General features: G+C 51.6%; 1 protein-coding gene and 1 pseudogene across 2 annotated transcripts; one reads left to right on the top strand and one right to left on the bottom strand.

Moving 5' to 3' along the window:
* Positions 1-831: 831 nt before the first annotated feature.
* On the bottom strand, positions 832-2,238 carry LOC113932579 (annotated as a pseudogene).
* DEGS1 (delta 4-desaturase, sphingolipid 1) lies at positions 2,135-11,726 on the top strand. 2 transcript variants are annotated; one of them, XR_003523326.2, is made up of 4 exons: positions 2,135-2,318; positions 6,961-7,703; positions 9,502-9,627; positions 11,009-11,143. XR_003523326.2 is itself a non-coding variant. In XM_027613326.2 (3 exons), the coding sequence occupies exons 1-3, from the start codon at positions 2,237-2,239 to the stop codon at positions 11,153-11,155; spliced, it is 972 nt and encodes a 323-aa protein (XP_027469127.1). In that variant the 5' UTR covers positions 2,138-2,236; the 3' UTR covers positions 11,156-11,726. The 2 variants fall into 2 exon arrangements, 1 of the variants encoding a protein (XP_027469127.1); XM_027613326.2 differs by lacking the exon at positions 9,502-9,627 and having other exon boundaries at positions 2,138-2,318; positions 11,009-11,726.
* Positions 11,727-16,018: the final 4,292 nt, after the last annotated feature.

Raw genomic sequence — 16,018 nt, 5'->3', positions numbered from 1 at the left:
GGTCCCCACCAGCAGGGGAGACTACCTGACCCAGGAAGGGGACCGGGCCGGAGCCTGCCCATTTCTCGCTAGAAGCCCCCCCATTGTCCCCCAGGCTCTGAGGCTGAGCTCCAAGCTCCTCTGTCTGCTGGGTGGATGCTGGAAGAAATTGTGTTTTTTGTGTGTTTTTTTGGCAAAATAATAAATTACGTGAGATTGGCAGACAGTTGTTGCTGATACATTATTCTCTCAATGTTTGTGGAAATTTTCAAAATAAAAAAAGTTTTTAAAGATTTTATATATTTGAAAGAGAGAGCACATGAGTGGGGGTGAGGGAGGGCATAAAGAGGCAGAGGGAGAAGCAGACTCCCCGCCAAGCTGGAAGCCTGAGCAGCAAGCCCAATACCAGGAAGCTGGACGCGGGGATCCATCCCAGGATCCCGGGATCCTGATCTGAGCTGAAGGCAGATGCTCAACCGACTGAGCCACCAGGCTAAAAAAATAATTTTATACACCACACAATCACTGGGGTCCTTGAGGATCTCCAAACATATTTTGAGCTAGTCGGCTTTCAGCTGCGAGACCTGGTCCCAGCCTTAAAGCTGCCGGACGTTAAGTTTGCCACCCAAGGTGGCTGGAATTTTCCCAGCCATAAGGATTCCACTTCAGAGATGAGAGGCGTTCTCTAAAGGGACTGATAAAGCCCCTGAAGCAGAAAGGAGAGGAGACAAGGGCAGAGGGGACTGCAGCTGAGCAGAGGGCCTCCGCGAGGAGGACCAAGAGCCCTTCCAGGACCAGCATCGCGCCCTGCTCACCAACAGGGGGAGGGAGGACGGCGCTGTAACAGCGGTACTGAACTCTGAAGGAAGGACTCTCTTCTAGTAGTTTGCGGAACCCCAAGACGGGGCCCAGCAGGACCCTCGAGGGGATCCTGGAGTACCCAGGATGCCAGGGAGGTCAGGTCCTTGGCCAATGGTCCCAGGTCCCAGAAAGCACCGGGCAGGTTGTTTTGCAAGGACAGCCCTCGACTAAGACAGCCGGGGGCGCCGCACGACCACACTGGAGTTGGTCACACGGGCTCCATAGTGACCAGCCCAGAACTGTGTGTCCTGGCCCGGGCGTTGGAAAGACACAAAGCGCAGGCCCATCCTGGTGTTGGAGAACACGTGGGTGACCTGAAAGCAGACGTGAATTCGTCCAGGACGTCCTGCCTGGCATCTAGAAGCTGGACAAGGAGTCTGTACCCACAGCCACAGTCGTCAGACACCGGGCTCCCCACCAATCAGACACACAGATCTCAACCCTGCCACTATCTGGCAGCTCTGGCCACAGACCCTCCAGGTCCCAGACCTGCTTTTTGTGACACCACCAGTAGGAAGACACGAAGCAGGTCTGCGAGGGGGCCCCAGGCACCGGGAACAAGTTCACCTCCACCACCCGGCCGTCCCCACCGTGCTGCACGCACTGCTGGAGGCCTTCCTGGCCGCAGGGGTTGCGGATGAGGTTGCGTCCGATCGGGCGGCGCTCGCAGAAGCGGCCCAGGAGGCAGGGCCTGCCGTCGCGGGCGGGGGGCAGGCAGCTGCGGTTGAGCGGCAGCACGGCAACCTGCTCCCGGGCCAGGATGCTCAGCCACAAGGCCCGGCTGTCCACCAGGTCGCGCCAGCCCGGGCACACCCGGCGGCAGCACGCCAGCAGCGCGCGCGGGGGCACGTGGCTCAGCACCAGCAGGAGCAGCTCCGGGGGCAGCTGGCTCAGGCCCTGCGCCTCCTCGGGTTCGGGCTCCGGCGCGCCGGCGTCGGGAGGCCCAGGCGCCCATGGTCCATCCCAAGACCAGGTACGGAAGCGACTTGGACCACAGCCCAGGATCCTCGCCCGCGGCTCTCTCCGGTCCTAGCAGTAGCTTCCTCTTTATAGTTTTAGCCGGGGCCAGAGGGGCGGGGCCAGCCCGACCAGATCGTGGGGCGAACCAATGGGCCGGAGGGGCGGGACCGTGGGGCGGGACCAATGGGCCGGCGGGGCGGGGGCGGGGCCGCGGGGCGGGGGCGGGGCCGTGGGGCGGGACCAATGGGCCGGCGGGACCGGTGGGGGGGGGGGGAGCGACCTGGGGCGTGACCAATGGGCCGGCGGGGCGGGGCGGGGCGGGGCGGGGCCTCGGGACTCCGCCCCGGCCTTCGTCTTCTGCGGGAGCTGCAGCCGCCGCCGCCTCGGAGGAGCCGGGCCGGAAGCGAGAGCCGGAGCGGGTCCGCCAGCCGCCGCCATGGGGAACCGCGTCGCGCGAGAAGACTTCGAGTGGGTCTACACGGACCAGCCGCACGCCAGCCGTCGCCAGGAGATCCTGGGTGAGGAGGCCGGGCCCGCGCCCCGTTATGTGCGCGCGGCCCCCCCGCCTCGGGGGCGCGCTCCGCGTCGGCCTGGCTCCCCGGCGCCCGCGGCCCGTTAAGAGCCAAGGCTCCTGGCGGGCGGGGGACCCCGGGGGGGCGGGGGTCCCGGCGGGGGCGGCCCGGGGGCGTTTCCGGCAGGGAGGGGGCTCTCAGGGGCGCGGGGGTTCCGGCGGGGGCGGCCCGGAGGGTTCCCGGCGCGCCCGGGCAGATCTTGCGGCTCGGAGACCCTCCAGCGCGGGCCTCGGGAGCGCGGGCGCCGGCGGATGCGGGACAGGGCGTGGTCCTGGGCCCTTGGGCGAGCAGGGCTGGCCCGGGGCGGGGGCGAGGGGCTGCGAGCTCGGGGCTCCGGGAGGCTGGACCCGCGCGTGGGCCCCATCCCTCCCGCTCGGCGGCCGCGAGAACCGGCGCACGGAAGATCGGCCGAGCTTGGCCGGCTGCTCCCCGACTGTCCATTCTGGGCCCCTCGCCCCAGGCTCGCTAGGCCTGGGCCGGCCCTGCAGGTGCCGGGCGCGCTCAGCTGCCGGGAGCTGCGCCCAGGCCGCTCCTGACGCCGGGGCCGGCATTGTGCTGGGTGGGTTACAGACACGACCCCGCCGGGCACTCTTAGAAGCTGGTCGGTGGTATCCCCACTTTAGCGACGACGTAGCGTGAGCAGCGTTACAGGGGTTCCGATCGGGGCAGATGCTCTCCACCTCTTTGAGAAGATCAGGGAACCAATGGGTACTAAGTCCAATAGGAGGAATGATTTCTCGCAAAGTCCTTACCTAGCTTTTCTTCTCAACATCCATTTGCCCAGTGAGCAGAGAAAGCCAGCCCCTGATTTTTGCTGGGGTGTCTAGAGTTATAAATTTCATGCTTTTACAAATAGGAGTTAGTAGGTTCAATTAAAATGGATTTAAAAGAATGGAATCAGTAAATTGGTAGCCTGAATCTTTACAGTTGCTATTCAGGATAGCCCTTTGAGAGATTTGGTTATTGGATGTGTGCTTTCTTTTTATTTTTAATTAAAACATATTTTGCAAATCACTTACACAGGAGAGAAAGCATATGATACATTTGATCCATGCCTTAGACAGTCAGCATGCCCCATAAGAACAATTTGGTGTCCACCTTGTAAAAACCCAATGCCTCAATACTGGAACTTAGCCATGGATTTAATACTCAGATAATCAAGGAAGTGAAAAGGTGCTTATTGATGCTTATCTTGACAATGAGCCTTTTCCCACATACTTAACATCACTGAACCATTTCACTGGGAAAGTAAAAGGATGACACATTCCTCAATGAAAATATAGTCCCTTTCCCTGCAGGTGCAAAACCTGCTCAGTATCCCATTTCTGGAGTGGAGATGCAATAACCTCAGGAAAGATGAGAATACTTAAATGATAAAGAGGTATTTCTGGAATTGGTTGGGTTTTGGGGGGAGAGAGAGAGAGACATGAGGGAACATGGCTCTCTGTTTTAACAACTGACATCTGTATGCTAAATGTATATTTGGAGTTACATTATAGTTCATTTGAAAGGCATTTACTCAAGCGGCGCCTGGGTGGCTCAGTCGGTTGAGCATCTGACTCTTGATTTCAGCTCAGGTTCAGGATCGTGAGATGGAGCCCCCCATTGGGCTCCAGGCTGACATGGAGCCTGCTTAAGATTCTCTGTCTCCCTCTCCCTCAGCCCCACCTCCCCCTCCCTCTCTAAAGAAAATATAAATCAAAAAATAAAAGAAAAATAAGTAAATAAATAACCTCCTTAGTGAAGGCTAGGAACGAGACCATTAGTGGGTCAAATAATAGTGCACAAGAAATGCTCCTTTTAATGCCATACATCCACAGAGAAACATGTTTTTTAACAGCTTCATTAAGATACAATTCATGAACTATAAAATTCACTCATTTAAAGTGTACAATTCAGTGTTCTTTAGTGTGTTCACACAGTTGTGTACCTATCAACACAATCTAAGTTTTAGAATAATTTTGTCACCCCAGAAAGAAACTCCATACTCAAAAGCAGTTCCTGTGTTCCCCAGTCACACTCCTCAGCCTTAGGCAACCACTGATTTGCTTTCTGTCTCTGTAGATTTACCTATTCTAGACAATTTTTTTAAAGGTTTTATTTTATTTGAGAGAGAGCATGAGCAGGGGGAGCGGCAGAGGCAGAGGGAGAAGCAGACTCCCCGCTGGGCAGGGAGCCCAACATGGGACTGGATCCCAGGACCCTGAGATCATGACCCGAGCTGAAGGCAGACGCTTAACCGACTGAGCCACCCAGGTGCCCCTATTCTGGACATTTCTTATAAATGAAATTATACAATCCTTGGTCTTTTGTGACTGTCTTCTTTCCCTTACCATAATGTTTTCAAGGTTCATCTATGTTGTAGTAGGTCAGTATTTTATTCCTTTTATCGGCCAAGTAATAGTCCAGCGTATGGCTATTCTGCATTTCATTTATTCATTCTTCAATTGCTAGACTGTGGGGTTGTTTTCACCTTATGACTATTATGAATAATGCTGCTATGAACCCTCACATGGAAGTTATTAGATGGATGTGTTTTCATTCCTCTTGGATAGCTGCCAAGGAGTGGAATTGCTGGGTCATTGGTAGCTCTGTGTTCAGCATTTTGAGGAACAGCCAGATTCTTCCAGACCAGCCGCACCATTTTACATTGTCAACAGCAGTGTCTGTGGGTTCCGGTTTCTTCATATCCTGGTTACTGCCTGTCTGTCATCGTAACCATTGTAGCATATGTGTGAAGGGGCACTTCATTTTGGTTTCAGTTTGCGTTTTCCTAATGACTGATAATGTTGAGCATCTCTCGTGCTCATTGGCCATTTGTCACTTATGATTTTGGGATAGTATCTAAGAAACCACGAAGGTTATGGAGATTTACTTCTGTTTTCTTATAAGAGTGTTAATAGTTTTCTTGTATTGAGGTCTGTGATCTGTTTGAGTTAATTTTTGTGTACGGTGTGAGGAAGGGGTCCATCTTCAGCCTTTTGCATGTTGATAACCAGCACCATTTGTTGCAACAACTCTTCTTTCCCTACTTCATTATATCAGTACCGTTGTAGTATTGGTTTTTATGTACTAAAATAAGCTTTGCAGACATTTGGTACAGAATTACTTGGAGCAACTTGATTTGTCTTGAGAGAACGAGGCATGTGAATTTCATCATTTTAGAATACCTATAAAATGTGTATTGCCTTTTATCCTTTGTCAGATGTGTCAGTTTCACCAAGTTTTAAATAAGGTAAAGATGCCAGAGCTCTGTCTGAACAGAAATACACAGAATTATTACTTCCTGAATGAATTCTTCAAGGAATTATTTCTTATCCACCAGTTTTGTTGTTGGAGAATCGCTCCCCAAATGCTCATATTTTAATGAATGACTTGATAGGAAAATTAGTTTTAGACAAATTCACTTCTAGGCCTGTAGGTAACGGTTACCTTTTTGTGGTCTATTGCCTACAAAATTATTAACATTTGATAACATGAACTAAACCAACAAAGATTAATAGTTAGGGAGTGGAGAGAAAAAATGGGGAGTCTCACGTCGTATATATAAAACCGGACTTCAGTAGCCTGCCTTGCAGTGTAAGCTTTGGTTGAATTCCTCCTTTCAAACGTAGAGAAAAGAGGGTGAAGCTGCTCTTTTCCCTTCTTTATCTTTTCAAAAACATTCTGAATGACTTAGCTCAAAAGAAGATCCTTCCTCTTCATGCTGTCCTGTATCAAACCTACTCAGCAACATATACAACCAGACACTCATCACACCTCCGCCTCCCTCTTGGCGGTGGGGGGGTTGCAGGGGCGGGTAAGATCCAGAGAAGAGTTTGCATTTACCCTTAGAGGACACTTGCCTGAAATGCAGAGTTTTTGCTATTGGGCTTTTTCGTCATACTTGGATATTTGCATGTAGATTCAACAGCGCAAATAAGAATCTGACAAATTAGCACCGTGCAGTTCTCACACATTATCCTGATTTCCTGATGGCTGTCAGAAGGCCACGCTGGCAACAATCTTAGCTATCTGAATGTCTAAAAATAGGGAAGTGGGTAGAAGTTACAACTGGCAACTAGAAGTGATTCAGTCATTATAAAGGAAATTATAAAATCTAAGTATGTGTTCTCTATAACATACAAATCATATGTGTCTAAGTACATTGCATCTACATTATACATAAGTATCTACATATATTGTATCTCTGTCAGACACTAGAATATAGAATAGATTTATCAGACTGTGATTGTGACTTTGCAAAACTTACCAGTTTTATATACAAAGAACTGTTAGGGGTAAAAAGGGAATTAGGTAACATGAAATCTTTACTCATGTGTGATTTTCTTTCTGTTCGTACGGAGAGTCTAGATTTTGAGGCTAATTTTTCCTGCACAAATTTGTTGTGACATGGTATTTAGTAACTTTACTATTGGAATATACACCTCCCGGTAGTGGGGATAAAGTCTCTAATGGAGGGCATATCACGATTGGGAAAAAGAAAAAAAATAATTAATGTGTTAATTTAATGGGTGTTGATTTAATTATAATTGCAGAACTTGTGTGTGCTCTTCTCAGCTCCTGGTTTGTTTGTTTTTCTTTACAGCAAAGTATCCAGAGATAAAGTCCTTGATGAAACCTGATCCCAACTTGATCTGGATTATAACCATGATGGTTCTCACTCAACTGGTTGCATTCTACTTAGTGAAGGACCTAGACTGGAAGTGGGTCATATTTTGGGCGTATGCCTTTGGCAGCTGCATTAACCACTCCGTGACTCTGGCTATTCATGAGGTCTCCCACAATAGCGCCTTTGGCCACTACAGAGCTATGTGGAATCGCTGGTTTGGAATATTTGCTAATCTTCCCATTGGCGTTCCCTATTCAGTTTCCTTTAAGAGGTATCACATGGACCATCATCGCTACCTTGGGGGTGATGGCATCGATGTGGATATTCCCACCGATTTTGAAGGCTGGTTTTTCTGTACCACTTTCAGAAAGTTTATATGGGTTGTCCTTCAGCCTCTCTTTTATGCTTTTCGACCTCTGTTCATCAACCCTAAACCAATTTCTTACCTGGAAATTATTAATACTGTGATCCAGGTCACTTTTGACATTATAATTTACTATGTTTTGGGAATTAAATCTTTGGTCTACATGTTGGCAGCATCCTTACTTGGGCTAGGCTTGCACCCGATTTCTGGACATTTTATAGCCGAACATTACATGTTCCTCAAGGGACATGAAACCTACTCGTATTATGGGCCTCTGAATCTGCTCACCTTCAACGTGGGTTACCATAACGAGCACCATGACTTCCCCAACATTCCCGGAAAAAGCCTTCCACTGGTAAGTAAAGACATTTGACACATACTCTAATTTCTGATGGTTATATGACCAAAATCAGTCTCAATTTGCCCATTTTAAAAGGAATCTAGTGGGGGCACCTGGGTGACTCAGTCTGTTAAGCATCTGCCTTCGGCTCAGGTCATGATCCCGGGTCCCTGGGATCGAGCCCCACCCCTCCCCCCTCAGGCTCCCTGCTCAGCGAGGAGCCTGCTTCTCCCTCTCTCAAATAAATAAATAAAACCTTAAAAAATAATAAAGCAAAAGGGACCTAGTGTATTTTGCCCATCTAAGCTGCTCGTCAAAGCAAACGACAAGTGTGCGTCCTGAGTGTGCCCTCCTGAGTCCTTGGTGTTCACTCTCTGAGTCCCGAAGCCTAGCGGTGGCCCTTAGGGGTCAGCTGGAGAACCTGCCGACTTATAAACAAGTCAGATTGAGAAAGGAGTTCTCATGTGAAGTGAGCCCAGGTTCACGTCCCTTTCATCACTGTTAAGTTGATGGGCTTAGCTAAGATTTATGTGCTGGCTTGTTGGGAAATGCAGACATCCCTCATAATTGGCCTGCACAGTAAATGGACAGTTTCCAGGGCGGCAGACTTTCTTCAGGCAGGGCCTGCCTGTTCCCCATGCGGCAGATTTGGGTGTAGTGTTTGTGGAGGATGTGAAAGAACACAGTTTGACCCCCATCCTTCCATCCTCTGCAGAGGCCCACCTTCGTAACTTATCTTTCAGGTTAATTCTTTTATTAGACTTCCCTTCCTCAAAATGGGTGGCTTTTACAGTTTATTACCAAAAAATGTTTCCATAATTCAAAAAAGGGGAATATGTATGAAAGGTAATACTAGTTTTTCTTAATTTTTTAAGCTATGATATAAGGGAGCTAACAATTTTTTTAAAGATTTTATTTATTTGACAGAGTGTGAGCACAAGTCGGGGGGAGGGGCAGAGGGAGAAGCAGACTCCCCGCTGAGCAGGGAGCCTGATGCGGGACTCGATCCCGGGACTCCAGGATCCTGACCTGAGCCGAAGGCAGTTGCTTAACTGACTTGAGCCACCCAGGTGCCCCGTAGGGAGCTAACTATTGCCAAATATTTTATGCCATCATATCTACCCAATCGAATTTTATGGATTTCCTCCTAAGTTTTTAACTATTGACTGATTACAATACAAAAACACACAACATGAGAACGAAGTGTGACCTCTGATTATTGACTGGATTCCCACTCGAGGAAAGGAAACATCTAGAGAGAACATTGGGTCATTGGGGAAGCTTTAAAATGAGTAGTGCATCCTCGAGAATATTGTGTTGATGTTAACTTTCTTGGGTGTGAAAACAGTATGATGGTTTTGTAGCACAATGTCTTTATTCGTAGGAGGTAGGTGTTGAATAGTGGGGTGGAACGTTAGGGGTGAGTTGTCACATGCCTGCAACTTACTCTCAAAAGGCTCAGCAGGGAAAGCATACTATGTGGTGTATGTCTGTGCAGAGACAGAAAGTGACTCGTGGTAGTTGGTGGGCCTGGGTAAAGGGCATAGTGGGGGGTCTCTGTTCTGCTCTTTCAACTTTTCTGTAGTTGTCACATTTTTCAAAATAAAATGTTTGGGGAAAAACCTTGCAACTGGAGCCAAATTTGAAAGCAGGTGTAATGTGCCCAGTGTCGCTCTGCCCATGCACATGCCTGACGACAGGGGAGGCCTTGTGTGCCTCTTCCCTAAAGAAGTGAATTTCCACTTATTTTTTAAAGAGGATACAAAGCTGGTTGCCCTTTGAACAAAATCATTTTTCAACATTAACCACACAGTGGATCCTTGGAACAACACAGGAGCTGGGGTGCCAACTCCCCACAGGGTTGAAAATCCACATGTGACTTTTGATGCCCCCAAAATGTACTACCAGCCTGCTGTTGATTGGAAGCTGAACCAATGACGTAAGCAGTATTTTGTATGTTTTACGTGTCCTATACAGTGTTCCTGCAGCGAGGTCAGCTCAAGAAAAGAAAATGTTAAAATCATAAGGAAGAGAAGACACATTTACAGGACTGCACTGTGTTTAGCGAAAACATGTCCGCGTATGCGTGGAACCACGTGGTTCAGACTGTGTTGTTCAAGAGTCAACTGTACCTTAACTTACGGGTTTTTTTTTTTAAGATTTTATTTATTTATTTGAGAGAGAGCACATGAGAGGGGTTAGGGTCAGAGGGAGAAGCAGACTCCCTGCCCAGCAGGGAGCCTGATGCGGGACTCGATCCAGGGACTCCAGGATCATGACCTGAGCCGAGGGCAGTCGCTTAACCAACTGAGCCACCCAGGCGCCCTTTTTTCAACTGTTTTTAAAAGATTTTAATTATGTATTTGAAAAAGAGAGAGGGAGAGAGAGAGAGCGCACAGGCAGGGGGAGGGGCAGAGGGAGAAGGAGAAGCAGACTCTCCACTGAGCAGAGAGCCCGACTCAGGACTCGAGCCCGGGACCCTGAGATCATGACTTGAGCCGAAGGTAGATGCCCAACTGACTGAGCCACCCAGCTGCCCCCATCTTGCGGGGTTTCTTGAACAGCCCCAAACAGAATTTGCTCACTTCAGACATCACTTGCCATAAGGCCCATGGTGAGCAGTGTCTGTTCCGTTCCTGCTCGCTTCCTGCTGTCTCACTGCTGAGCTGCGCTGACAGGTGTCCTCAGAGCTCTGGTCTTCCCTTACCGGCTCTTCCTGTCAGGTGTGCATCAGGGAGCATTCGGTTCTGTGTGCTCAGCAAATCCCTGGTATTTACTGGATCGTCATACTGCAGGAGTTACCGTGCGTGGTGTTAATGGGTGTGTGTGACAAGGTTTCTTATAACAGCCTTATTAAGATATAACTTCCATGTATAGCTCAGCTATTTAAACAGCACCATTTAGGGGCGCCTGGGTGGCTCAGTTGTTAAGCGTCTGCCTTTGGCTCAGGTCGTGATCCCAGGGTCTTGGGAGCGAGCCCCGCGTCTGGCTCCCTGCTCAGGGGGAAGCCTGCCTCTCCCTCTGCTTCTCTCTCGCTCTCTCAAACAAACAAATAAATAAAATGTTTTTTAAAAATAATAGAATAAAATGCACCATTCAGAGCTTGATGGGAGAGAGTCTTTGATCCTAGAGGGTCGAGTGTATGTCACTGTTGAAATGCTTGGCGCCGGGATCCCTCCACTGCAGCTCTTACCTGTGAGCGTTTGGGGCAAGAGGAGGGCGGAGGGTGGTTTTTCCTCTCGGTGTATGTGCTGCGTCGGTCCGTGGCGTCCAATCTGACTCCGCCAGCACTCATTCTTGCTGCGCATTTGGCCTTGCAGGTGAGGAAGATCGCTGCCGAGTACTACGACAACCTCCCCCACTACAACTCATGGATAAAAGTACTGTATGATTTCGTGACGGACGACACCATAAGTCCCTACTCGAGAATGAAGCGGCATCCAAAGGGCAAGGTGGTACTGGAGTGAAGGTCCTCATGGCTAAAGGAATTCCTCTGTGGAGCTTCAAAAGGGCTGGAAAGTGGGCTTTCTGCGTTACTAATCGAAGCCCAGAGAAGGTCCCGAGCGTGAGCCCTGTGGTCCCTGGAGCTTCCCTGGCCTCCCATGGTCAGCCCGTCTAGCCTGCGTTCAGCTTTGCTCACATGGAGCATGTGCGTTGCATCATCATTGTTGAGGATGGTTCCCCTGACATCTGACATTTTGTAAGCATATCATAAAAAAGCTATTTCTAGTACATTATTTTCACTATAAAGCTGTACTTTATTAAAACAGCTAATAAAATGAGCTATTATTCACAGTAGTATTTATCACATTTGCACACTTTACTAGTCTTTATCTAATACGGTACTAGGGTGACTTTACTTTAAAATGTCCCCCCCCCCAGAAGATCTGGAAATATCTTTCCCTGTAAGCTGAATTTTTTATTTTTACTATTGTACGTGAAACTGAGATGACACACTCCTGAATCCTGCAGAGCCTCATAAATAAAATACTTTTGCGTTCAAACACATCCAACACTGAACTTCCTTTTTCAGATGCAGCGACTCCGATTAGAAGCAGCTCCACAGGGGGGAGCGCCATGTCATTTGATGGCAGCAGAACGGGGGTGTGGTCTGATGGGGTACAGCTGGCTCCACGGGGCCAGGGCCCTGGGGCTGAACTGTGTCACTGGGGTAAACTGAGTGTGACGTGGTGAAGTGTTCTATTTCAGCATTTTTATTTTTCATTTTTTTTTTCTATTAGAGAGAGGCAGAGGGAGAGAGAGAATGCCAAGCAGGCTCCACACCCAGTGGGGAGCCCAACTAGGGGCTGGATCTCATGACCCTGAGGTCATGACCTGAGCCGAAATCAAGGGTCGGACGCCTTAACCGACTGAGCCACCTGGACTCCCCATGGTGAAGTATTTTAAAAATAATATGTGGTATCAAAAAATCAAGTAGTCTATAATTTGTACACAACACCAATCCTCAAGCACCCCCCTTCTTTTTTTTTAAGATTTTATTTATTTATTTGACAGAGCACAAGCAGGGGGAGGGGAGGCAGAGGGAGAAGCAAGCTCCCCGCTGAGCAGGGAGCCCAACATGGGGCTTGATCCCAGGACCCCAGGACCCCAGGATCATGACCTGAGCTGAAGGCAGATGCTTCACCGACAGCCACCCAGGCGCCCCACCCTCAAGCACCCTTATGAGATGTTACAAAGTCCAATTTCTGTAATCACCAGCTGGACTGCATCCTTGTTCTTTGAAGGACAAGCAGACCTGCTCTGCACACCTCGTTTCATCCCCAAAGTACTTTGCTTTCCCTTCCTGGTCCTCTTGCCTGGGAAAATTCCTAGAATCAGAACTATTGCTTAAAGAACCATTGCGTGAACGGTTTAGAGTGATAACAGAGCCGATGTTACAATTCAAATACACGCACTCAGTAAAACAGTGTCTGTGAAACACCCGTGGATGTGATGCATTAAGTCAACTGTGTTCTCTGGCAAGCGGGCCTCCCACTCTCCTCATTTGCAGAACTTGGGCCACCGGCTTCATATGCCACACAGACGCCGACAACTTCCGACTCCCCATCCCGCTCGGCCTTCCCTGGGCCCCGTTACTACTACCCACCGCGTGGGGGCCGCGGTGAACGCAGTCGTCCTTCCCCAAACCTGCTGTGGGCAGTCACATTACCGGTTCTCACTCGGGCGGCAGGTCTTCTGACCAGTCCGGTGCCCAGCCGCCAGTTCAGCCCATCGTTTCTGTCCCCGGCAGGGACTTTTCCAAAGACAGATCTAGGACTCTGGGGGCAGTAGGAAGGCTGGGACCCAGCACCTCTACAGCACCAGGGTTGCACGTGAGAAATCCTGTGGCTTTGCACAACTCCCCTCTGCCTACATCTTTTCTCCTGGTCTGCTTGGCTCATCCTCGGGGCTCACGCCAGCCCTCTGCAGCCCGTCCCCACCCCCGGCAGGCCAGGCACCACTCTTTTGGACTCTCCAAATGATTCCGCGGCCCCACATACCGTTGAGAAATTTGCAGTCTGTTTCCCCATGAGGCAGTCACTCCTGAAGGGCAGGAAAGATCTTCACTTGTGTCTGCCAGACCTTGCAGGGTCAGCAAGCCCGGAATAAATGGAGAGCCATGTGCATAACAAAGCAAAGCTGGAGGGCAGGCGGCTAACCTTGGAGGGTGGTGGTTTGCTGAGAATCCTGACGTCTGCTGAGCCTGTGCGAGCTTACCCTCCATACTTCTAGATGCAGATAGCACTGTTTCTATGCTCCTTGTGGACAGGAGAAGACAGGCTCAGCGAGGCGGAGTCACGTGGCCCGAGGCCACGCTGAGTGAGCTGTAGGGGCCGCAGCGCCAGCTCGGGCCAGGGACTCCAGAGCCCGGCCTGGACGGGCGTGGGAAAGAACGTGTTCCCTCTGCTGCCCGCACGACCTCCTTCCATGAGCCTGCGGTTCAGGCCGCATCTCAGAGCTTTGACTTCCAACAATCTAAAAGTCATTTTTTGTTTTGTTTTTAGAGTTTGGCTTTTTATAGAACATGTTACGAGAGGTTTAGTCAAAGGGATCAAAGTCCACGCCTCCTGATTCTTCCTTCTGTGTGCCCAGGTCCTCTGCTGGGGGGTGGGGGGCAGGGCCACTGGCAACCCTGCGGTAGGTGAGGCTCCCAATGTTGACACTGGCCGGCGCCTTTGCCACAAGCCTGGCCAGAAAGGGTCAATATTTGCACCAGCTGCTTTAATGAGGGCACTGCTCTTACCTACGTGACCGTGCCCAGCACCGCACCACGCTGTGCAGCACGAAGACCCGGCAGATGCCGGCCGGCGCGGAGCCGGCTGCCGGGAGTCTGAGCACCCGGGGAAGTGAGGGCCTCAGGGGGACCCAGCACCTGAGCAGCATCTAAAGGGCCCATCTAAACTCTACTTTGGAACATTAACCCTTAAATCCGTAGCAAAAATGCATGTACTTATTCACTCTATAGGCATGGTGCCAAGCACTGCATTAGGCAGTGAGGATGCGGACGACACGGGGCCCCAAAGGAAAGCGCCAATGCTCCAGCACTAGGACTGCGTGTGGAATCCGAAATCAGCGCCTAAGACAGGGGAGTCCCGTGTGGCTGAGGGGAGGGAGCACAGCAGGCACGGACGCCCCACCCGCCCTGCAGGTCACCCTGTACCCCGTGCCGGGCTGGCCAGGGAGGGACCTTGCGCACTGGCTCGGGAAGAAATGGGGCCCGAGAGACACGCTCCTTCTGCTCCTCCACCCGCCCGGCTGACTCCGAGGCTCCGTGTTTGAACAAGGAAATGTGCTGTGTGTTGTCTTGCTGGGAACGTCTTCCAGGAGCTAGGCTTAGTCATGTGGGATGAAGCAGGGACGGGCAGCAGGCCCTGCAAACACCATGCTCAGAGACCCAAGGGCATTAAACACAAAGACCCTCTCGGAGGCTGGGGGGCAGGGGGCAGGGAGAGGGCATGTGCCCCACGGGGCCGAGGCTGCGGAGGAGGAGGGCGGCGGTGTCCGGGGGCCGCCCCGACGGGGAGAAGGGGCAGGATGCGCAGGTCAGGTCAGGCCGGCGTGCTTCGCTGGCAAGTTAATGACATGGTGGACCGAAGAGAATGGGTGCAGTGTCTGAGACAAGGCAGGCTCCATGGCTGCCAAGTCTGCTCTGGAGTGGTCGACGACCCAGCGGAGGGAAGCTTCCAGACGCCCACAAGTAAAAGCACCTGTGCCGTTGGGCAGGTGGCCGTGACCACAGGCTGGCGTGATTTGGCACCCAAGACCCAGAGAGCAAGGGGTCGGGCCCCGGCCTGAGCTGCTGTCCGTCACGGGGCCCCTTCCTGGATCTGGGGCACATGCCTGGCCTTTTCTCCTCAGGGCAGGACCCGCACAAACACAAACGGCATATTCACAGCCCACGTCCTTGTGTCGGAAACCCTCTGTGGAAAAGGCCTAGAAGAACTGCGTGGCCCTTGGTGCTGGGTACTAAATCCCCGTGGGTCAGGAGTTGGCTAATCCAGGGAGGGCTCTGCAGTCTCCCTCTGACGGCAGCTGGAACAGGCCAGCAGGAAGGGCTGAAGGAGACCCAGGGGAACGAACCTTTTGTCACAGAGGGAACGGGACAGTCCTGCATCGGGTTAGTGGCTCAGGCCCCACATTTCCCTCCCAGGTAGTAGCGGAGATATTTTGGCACAAGAGGGTTTCTCCCTTCCGAGCCTGACAGGTGCTACGTGCTTCCACCTGAGGGTCCTGGAGCACGGGATGGGCCCAAGCAAAACCCAAATCTCCCCAGTCCTGTGGGTCCAGGCGTGCTGGGCGGTCTCACACATTCCACCCATCCTTCTGTTGACGGAGCAGAGACGCAGGATCACGCACTAGGAAGATCTCTGCCCTCGCTGTCCTTCTAGCTCGATGTAGAGTACGTGATCTCATTCTCGGTTAAAGGAGGAGAATGAAAGCCAAAGTTTGGCACCCCGCATCAGGTCGGCCAGCGTGCCCTCCAAGGCTCTGACCAGCATGTTCCCAGCTCCAGCCCTCCCGCCCCTGCCCTGCCCGAAGAGCCTCTGGAACCCTGGGTCTGGCTGCGAGGATGCTCTTCCACGCAGAGGGCCGGCCTCCCCCCGCTCGCCGGGCAGCCCGCCTCCTTCCAGGCTAGGTCAGGCTCCTGGCTGTGCTTCTCAGGAAATTGGTGGTATGGCTCCAGCCCCTGGCCGAGCTGGCTCTGTGCAAGCTTGCTGAGCACTGACATGAGCAGGGCGTTGGGCGACCTTCACTGCCTCACAAAATTCCACGTCAGCAAGCCAGACTGCTTTTCAGAGTAGAGGACGCTGGGTGCACAGGAGCTGCTA

This window comes from Zalophus californianus, chromosome 10 (assembly GCF_009762305.2).
Source record: "Zalophus californianus isolate mZalCal1 chromosome 10, mZalCal1.pri.v2, whole genome shotgun sequence".
Classification (NCBI taxonomy): Eukaryota; Metazoa; Chordata; class Mammalia; order Carnivora; family Otariidae; genus Zalophus; species Zalophus californianus.
Note: the sequence above shows the minus strand (reverse complement) of the source record. Positions and strands in the feature narration are given on the sequence as shown.